The sequence below is a fragment of the Eimeria maxima genome, genomic scaffold (genome assembly GCF_000499605.1).
Source record: "Eimeria maxima Weybridge genomic scaffold, Emw_scaff1387, whole genome shotgun sequence".
NCBI classification, from domain to species: Eukaryota; Apicomplexa; class Conoidasida; order Eucoccidiorida; family Eimeriidae; genus Eimeria; species Eimeria maxima.
Window position 1 is genome coordinate 1 of NW_013564359.1, and position 9071 is coordinate 9071.

At 39.0% G+C, this 9071-nt stretch overlaps 1 protein-coding gene across 1 annotated transcript; it reads right to left on the reverse strand.

The window, feature by feature from the left end:
- Window positions 1-1381: 1381 nt before the first annotated feature.
- On the reverse strand, window positions 1382-5885 carry EMWEY_00052140 (regulator of chromosome condensation domain-containing protein, putative; the record flags this gene model as incomplete). Its single annotated transcript, XM_013479801.1, has 9 exons — window positions 1382-2155; window positions 2366-2502; window positions 2886-2913; window positions 3098-3318; window positions 3525-3572; window positions 3839-4174; window positions 5167-5244; window positions 5459-5501; window positions 5838-5885. 9 exons carry the CDS (start codon window positions 5883-5885, stop codon window positions 1382-1384), a joined length of 1713 nt encoding a protein of 570 aa, XP_013335255.1.
- Between the last annotated feature and the right edge of the window lie 3186 nt (window positions 5886-9071).

Here is a 9071-nt window from a genome sequence, read left to right on the forward strand (position 1 = left end):
ATATATATATATAATATATATTGTTATAACATACAAAAACAAGTATATATATTGAATAAATTGCATAAGAAGACACCAATTACTAATCAACACTTCTTCTCTGTTAGAGGAAGTTGTATTCTTAATATTCCCTCACCAAGAGCTGAAGGTTTCTCTGTTTTATCCATAATTAATTAATAAATATAAAAGATAAAGTTTATATATACAAAAGAAGCAAATAAAAAGGGAAGGAGAAGGGAGGAAATATAATTGGCTGTTGTTGTTGACAAGGAGGAAAGCAATAAAAGAAGACAAGTATGTTATAATGTATTTTTTTATTGAAAAGGAATTGAATATAAATAAAATAATCCAAAGAAAAGAAATAAAAAAAAAGAATTATTTATTTATTTATTTATTTATTTATTTATTTATTTATTTATTTATTGAATAAAAGAAGAGAAATATATAAACAATAAGAAGATGTCCGTTAGTGTGTAACCAATGACGACTAATGGTGTTGTTTATTGTTGTTGTTTATATTCTTTTATTAATTAATTATAATTTATGCTTTTCTTTATTTATTTATATTTAATTTATTTTATTTTTATTTATTTATTTATTTATTTATATATAATAAAAGAAGAAAAAGATATAAAAAGAAGAATTACTTCTTCCTTTCTTCTTCTTCCTTCTTATCCATCGATCACTTATTTATCTGTGTGTTTATTTACTGCATAAAGTATTTCTTTTTATTCTTTTTTTATTTTATTTTTTATTTTTATTTATTTATTATTTATTTTATTTCTTTTTTTTTTCTTTTTATGCAGTGTATACACAGGTATATATACTACACCCCCCTATCCTCCTCTTCCTTCCTCTTTGTCTATTAATGATTGTTGTGTCTTTCTTATTATATATATTAATAATAATTAATATTATTTATAATAAAAAAGAGAAAGAGAAGAATATTTAATTTAATTTAATTAATTTATTTACTATTCTCTCTTATTACCTTATAAGAAAAAGTCTACCTAATATAAGGAAGGAGAAAGACTGCACTACACCTAAACCCTAATCCCTACACTCTAGTCCGTAAACCCTAAACCCTAGTTCGTAAACCCCAAACCCTAAACCCTCGAAGTGGTTTAGCTGGATATGTTTGGCCTCTATAGGGGCCATAAGAATAAACAAACAGTTAGCTCTGTTGCCCTTATCTAGATAAGGAGGGAATAAGGGCAATTTATTTAACAAAGAGACACTTTATAATAAGAAAAGGAGACAAAAAGTGTCTCCTTTTGCATTGTTTTTAACTGTATTATAAACCCTCAACAGACTGCTGCTGTTGCTGCTGCTGCAGCAGCAGCAGCAGCAGCAGCAGCAAATTGGCCTTCTTTTTTCTTCTTTATATTCCTCCATTCTGTCCCCATATCGATGCAGAAGGAGAAAAAGGAGCAAGCGGGTCTGTAGCAGGAGCAGCAGCAGGTGCTGCTGCTGCTGCTGCAGCAGGGCCCTCGGATCCCTGCTGCAGGCCTTCTGCTGCTGCTGTTGAATGGGATGTATCATCAAGTCTTAACGAGTTACCAAGCTGCTGGGGGGCCCCCTCAACAGTACCCTCTTGGGGGGCCCTCTTATCCATGTTTGTAGGGGGTGGTGGGGTGGGGCCCCCACTACTCGTACCCTCATGGGGCCCCCCACTGTAAGTACCCTCTTGGGGGCCCCTGCTACTCTCTCCAGCTACAAAATACTTGGGGGACCCTTCCCCCCTTTTCTCATCATTGTCGGTTGTATCTAGGTTGGGGGCCCCCCCTGTGGGGCCCCCTTCTGTGGGTCCTCCCCCTATGGGGTTCCCCCCAGTGGGGCCCCCAACTCCTCTTGTAGGGGGCCCCCCTATGGGGCCCCCTTCTCTGGGGGCCCCCCCTGTTGGTTGGGCATCATTAGGCTTAAAGTCTGCTGCAGTGAGTATGTGGGGTGAGGGGCCCCAGCTGTTATTAGAGCTACACTCATCATCCGACTTGTTGCTGCTGCTGCTGCTGCTGTTGCTGCTGCTGCTGCTGCTGCTCTGCAGCACAGAGGAAGGAGGAGGGGAGCCACCATCCCCTGTAACTACTAATGTATAATCACGACCAAGGGCTAAGACAGATACCTTCTCATGTAACATAGAGTATATTAAACGGGGCTGCATGCACAGAAAAAAAAAGGAGACAAAAAAAGGAGACACAATAAAAAAAAAAGGAGACAAAAAAGGAGACAATATAAAATACAATTAACAACATAATACAGACACTATATTAATTATTTGTTTTATTTAGGGACATAAAAAAGATAGACACAAGAATCCAGTAAACCCTAAACCCTAAACCCTAAACCCTAAACCCTAAACCCTTACCCTGCAGCATGCACTTTTAAGTCCTGATTTAAGAGCAACACCTGGTTGTCTCTCTCCTCCAACAATTGCTTCTGTTGCTGCAGTAAATATTAACTTATGATCTGCTGAATGTCCCCATAAATATAATTGATGGTTTGCTGCATACACAAAGAAAAAATAAACCCTAAACCCTAAACCCTAAACCCTCAAAATATAATACAAGGAGTAATAAAAACGCAAAAAGCAATAGACAAACCCTAAACCCTCAATGTATGACACAAACCCTAAACCCTCAATACACGTCACAAACACTAAACCTTCAATGCATGCCACAAACCCTAGTTTAGGGTTTAGGACAAAGAAAGGGTTTAGTTGTTAGTACTTACGAGTTACGCATCCTGAGTGTCTATAACCGCATGCAACACGCGAAACCCTAGACTTCATGTCCCCAACCTTCACTAGCTGCAGCAGCAGCAGCAGCAACAGCAACAGCAGCAACAGCAGCAGTAGTCTCTTGTTTGTGTTATGTGTGTATCTATACCGCTACTAGATAAAACCCTCACAAAACCCTATCCCTAAACCCTAAACCCTAAACCCTAAACCCTAATCCACTTAATTATATCTACCTAAAAAAAGAAAAGGCAAATAAAAAGCATGAAAAAAAGGGCCAAAAAAAAGGAGACAAAGAAAAGGAGACAGAAGAAAAGAAAGGAGAAAGAAGAAAAAAAGAAGAAGAAAAAAAAAAATATATACCTTAGGGGTAAGACACTTAGTTTGTACATTAGGTACACCACATTGTCCTGATGAATTGTCTCCAAATGCCCAGAGTCTCCTGTCCTCTGTTAGTAGTAAGACATGACGACCACCAGAGGAGACACTTATTATTGCAGGGAGACTGTCTCCTAATGAATCCTTAAGACTTAATTGTATAAATCCTCCTAGTCCTGTTAATGGGTAGTCAGGGGTACCACCAGCTGCATGCATATACATTTATATTTATTTATTTATATTTATTTATATTTATTTATTTTATTTATTTATTTATTTACTCCTTATTTATATATATAGGGGAAAATACCTATTTATATATCTAGTTTTATTAAGAAATTAATATAAATATACGAAACCCTAAACCCTAAACCCTAAACCCTAAACCCTAAACCCTTAACCCTTAACTTACCCAACTCTCCGTATGTACCATCTCCCCAAGCCAATACTTGTCCCTTCTCTGTACACATAAACAACAAAAGGAGACAAATAATAATATTAATAATAAATAATAATAATAATAATAATAATAATAATAATAATAATAATAATAAAGGAGACACAATAAAATAATAAACAGGAGACAATAAAGGAGACAAAAAAGGATACAAAAAAGGAGACAAAAAAGGAGACAAAAAGGGAGACACATAAGGAGACAAAAAGGGAAACACATAAGGAGACAAAAAGGAGACAAAAATGGAGACAAAAAAGGAGACAGTTAATTACCTGTTAATGCTAATATAACAGCAGTGCCTATAGCTAATTGTACAACTTTATGGTGTATAGGGAACTGATAAAGGAGACGAGGAAGAAGAGAGAAGCCTGCATGCATTAATTGTCCCCAACCTAGTAACTGTCCCCCTAATAGGAGACAAAGGGACAGTCCCCCCTTAGCAGCAATACGTCTGCATACAGGGGAGGAGACACGTCCTCCTCCTCCTCCTCCTGCTCCTCCTCCTCCTGCTGATCCTAGTGGTGCATGCAGACCCTCTACTGTATTCAATAAATCTAATTCTTTGGGGCTGCATGCGCTGCAACCTGTACCGTCTCCTACACAGTCTCCTGCACCCCATGAGTATACAGTACCCTATAAATAAAAAAAGGAGACAAAAAAGGAGACAAAAAAGGAGACACAAGTATATAAAAGGAGACACTTATTATAGTAAGCTGCATGCAACATAAAAGGAGACACTAAATACCAACAGAGACACAACAAAGAAAGAGACAAAAAAAAGAGACAAAAAAGAGAGAAAAAAAGACGCAAACATAAATAGCTAGCTAAATAAGCAAAATAAATAAATAAATAAATAAATAAATAAATAAATAAATAAATTTATTTACCTCCTCTGTTAGTGCAATAGAATGATAGTCTCCTGCAGCAATTTGTATAATAAAATGTTTTTTTTTATTAAATAAATTAATTCTTTGTGGTTGTTTAGTAAGGAGACAGATAGGTCCTAGTCCTAGCTGTCCATACACCCCATCACCATAAGAATATACTCTCCCTTTATCTGTTAGGAATAATGCATGCAACTCGCCAGCCCCAACCTCTATTACCTTTATATCCATTAGGGACCTAATTATAATAGGTCTGCATAAAGGGGGAGGGGCAGGGGGGGCCCCTCCTCCTTGTTTTGTACCTTGAGGGGGGAGAGGGGGAGGGATAACGGTACCCTCCTCTTTTATTGAATAGGAATGCTGATGCTGATGCTGCTGCTGCTGCTGCTGCTGATGGTGGGGGTGGGAAGGGGAGGAGGAAGGGGCCCCTATTGGTATGCTTATTCCTGGGGGGGCCCCTCTTGTACTACTGCTTGTGTTATTATTATAGTACCCTCCTAAGGATGGGGAAGAAGGAGACACTATTGATGATGGGGGGCCCCCAACACCATTTATACCTCCAAGGGGGGCCCCTAATTGGTGGTTATGGTGGGTGGGAGAGGAGGAGGGGCCCCCCCCACCACCTACATTTGCTGATGAAGAAAAAGGGTACGGTGGACATGAAGGTAGGGGGGCCCCCATAGAGGAGGGGCCCCCCCCTAGTACACCATAAGTACCCTCTCCCTCCCCTCTTAATAGACGACGACCCCATAGATATATTATTGTTCGTGTGTCTCTGTATTGAGGCTCCACCACTATACACAGCACACACATAAACCCTAAACCCTAAACCCTAAACCCTAAACCCTAGGAAACCCTAAACCCTAATTTATGGTCTTACTATAGAGAGTAGTAATATATATATTGTATTATAGAGGAATAAATAATTAATATATACTCTATGTAAGATAAACCCTAAACCCTAGGAAACCCTAAACCCTAAACCCTAAACCCTAAACCCTAACTTACGCGCATCGGTAGAGACGACAGGGACACAATCTTCATTTAGAGGCTGCACAGACACACAAAAGGAGACACTTTATTTTTGTCTCCTTTTTTGTCTCCTTTTTTGTCCCCTTTTTTGTCTCCTTTTTTGTCTCCTTTTATTTATTGTATAATTTATTATTTTTTTATGTTATTTTATATATATAACATAAAAGGGTTCAATAAAGAGACAAATAAACCCTAAACCCTAAACCCTAAACCCTAAACCCTAAACCCTAAACCCTAATTACGGTCAAAAGAAGAAAAAGAAAACCCTCCATAAATACACAAGCACCTATAAGACGACAACAGCAAACTACCTGCTGCTGCTGCTGCTGCTGTTGCTGCTTCTGCTGCTGCTTACCCCTACGTCTTCTGTGGAGCGTCCTGCGCAAGGGATGAGTCGCCTCATTAGGCAGGAGAGAAGAGGGGCCCCCTCTACACCTCCGGGGGGGGCCCCCTCTAAACCTCCAGGGGGGGCCCCCTAAGACCTAGAGGGGCCCCCTAAGTATTATAGGGGACCCCTACGACCTATAGGGGCCCCCAAAGAAATAGAGGGGCCCCTCTTGGGTCTTTTGCTAGACAAGAAGGTATTAATGATGATTTTTTGCTTATTATTATTTACTTCTTATATTCACTAAACCCTAAACCCTAAACCCTAAATTTAACAAAGAAAGGCTACACTTAGGGGCCCTATCCTTCTTTCATGACGAAGCTGCTGCTGCTGCTGCTGCTGCTGTTGCTGCTCCTGCTGCCGGTGCTGCTGCCGGTTCTGCTGCTGCAGCTGCTGCTGCTTCGGATGTATCCGTAGGGGCTTAGAAAGATAAAGAGGGAAAAGGGTTTAGGGTTTAGGGTTTAGGGTTTAAGAGACACCGCGGCAGTAGGTGTCTCCTTTTGTCTCCTTTAGGAGTCTCCTCCTCTCTTCTCCTCTAAGAAATACAATAAAAGGGAGAGGAGGCAGCAGCGGCAGCTGCTGCTGCTGTTGTTGCTGCTGCTGCTGCTGGCGCTAGTGCTGCTGCTGCTGCTGTTGCTGATGGCCGGTTGAGGCAGCAAGCTGCCGATTTTACTGCTGCAGCAGCAGAGGTAGCTAACTAGCTGTGCTGCTGCCGCTTCCCTCGAGCAGCAGCAGCAGCAGCAGCAGCAGCAGCAGCGGCAGCCGACTTCAGGGCAGCAGAGGAGACAGGCCTGTATGCATGCACACTAATATGTTTGCTGCAGTAAATAAGAGGAAAAAGGAGACACATAAAGAATAAAATAAAAGAAAAGGAGACAATTGTCCCTAAATAAGAAAAGAAAATATAAAGCAGCAGCAGCAGCAGGAGACACAAAGGGCCTCCTCTCCTCTTATTATAATAAAGTGCTGCTGGGGCCCCTGGTTTGCTGCTGATTGCATGCATGCATGCATGCAAAAAAATAAAAAAAATAAAAATAAAAATTAAATTAATTATATTTTATTTATTTATTTATTATTTATAATTATTATTTAATTAGTATTTATTTGTATAAAAGGAGCAGCAGCAAGCATCTCTGCATGCCCATAGAACAAGCGGTCGAGGCACAGCAGCAGCAGCAGCAGCAACAGCAGCAACAGCAGCAGCAGCAGGAGCTCTTTGTGGTGGTTTCTGCTGCTGCTGCTGCTGTAGAGGAGGCCCTTAGCCCTTTTTTTTCTTCTTTTCCCCCTCCTTTTTCTTCTTGTTATTTATTTATATTTAATTAATTTATTATTCTTTTATTTATACGATTTATGGTGTATGCATATACACCCCAACAATCTGTAGTACTGCAGCAGCAGCAGCAGCAGCAGCAGCAACTGCGGGGCCCCTCTGTCGATTTACGGCTCCGTGAATCTTCTTTGTACTTGGATGCAGCAGCAGCAGCATCAACAGCAGCAACAGCAGCAGCAGATCCATTCCTTTAACAATTAAGACTACCTGTTAGTTTGCTGCTGCCCCCACACCCCCAGCAGCAGCAGCAGCAGCAGCAACAACAACAACAACAGCAGCAAGAACAGGAGGAGCAACAACAGCAGCAAGAGAGTTATTAGCCTAATATAAAAGATGGGGGGGGATACATCAGAGACAACAGCAGCAGCAGCAGCAGCAGCAGCAGCAACAACAGCAGCAGCAGCAGCAGCAGAGCCTATACCTTATGTGTCTCCTTGTGCTGTCCCCTTATTAGAGGGTAAGGCATTAAGACGAGCATTTAAATTGGTGAAGAATGTGGCAGCAGCGGAGAGACAATTTCGAAGCCGTCGAAAAGAAAATAGCAGCAGCAGCAGCAGCAGCAGCAGCAGCAGCAGCAGCAGCAGCAGCAGCAGCAGCAGCAGCAGCAGCAGCAGTAGCAGCAATAAGCAAATAAATAAAATAAATAAGGGGTATAACCCATCAATAAGATTATTACAACGAGGTGTATACGAAGTAACAAAAAGTATAAGAAAAGGAAATAAGGGTTTAGTGTTTATTGCTAATGATGTATACCCTATAGATATTATTTCTCATTTACCTATATTATGCGAAGAAAATAATATTATTTATTCTTATTTATGTAATAAAAAAACATTAGGGGGATTAATTTCCTCTAAGAGGCCAGCAAGTGTTATAATGGTACATAAGCCAACCCTAAACCCTAATTATACGCAAACCCTAAACCCTAATCAAGGGGGACAACAAGGAGGGGAGACAGGAGGAGATACACAAGAACAAATACAAGAACAATATAATAAACTAGAACATACTATTAGAAAAAATCATCCTTATATGTAAACCCTAAACCCTAATTCATAAACCCTAATTTATAAACCCTAATTTATAAACACTATCATACACAATCATAAACCCTAATCAATTCAACACTCATAAACCCTAAACCCTAGGGTTTCCGTTGCGTATTATTATACGCATAAAAAAACCCTACTTTTATCTATTCGTAGGGTTTCTCTTTGTATTTTATTTATATATATATCTAAACCCTAAACCCTTATATATATAGATAAGGGTTTAGGGTTTAGATATATAGTGTTAGTACTATGGCTGTATAATACCCATGTAAACCCTCAAGAGGAGTAAACCCTAATGCGTAAACCCTAATAATATATAAACCCTGGCTAGCTATAAACCCTAGCTAGCTAAGGAGAGGGGAGGGTGTCTCCTTTTGTGTGTCTCGTAAAAGGAGACAAGGAGACACATAAAAAGGAGACAGATAATACCTTGAGGGTAAGAAAGAAAAAAAAAGGGGACAATTTATTTATTGTCTCCTTTTTTTTTTTTCTTTATTAATTAAGAGGAAGAAAAAAACATAAAAAGATATTTATATTTATTGTCTTTTTATTTAATTAAGTGTCTCTATTTAATTGTCTCCTTTTTATTTATTAAGTGTCTCCTTTTTTATTTAGTGTCTCCTTTTTTTTTTATTAGGTGTCTCCTTTTTTTTTATTAGGTGTCTCCTTTTTTTTTTCTTATTATGTGTCTCCTTTTATAGGAGACACTTCTTACTATAGGCATTACTATAAGAGATAGCAGGAGAAAGGAGACACCTATATAATATATATATTATATATAATATATATATTATATATAATATATATATTATATATAATATA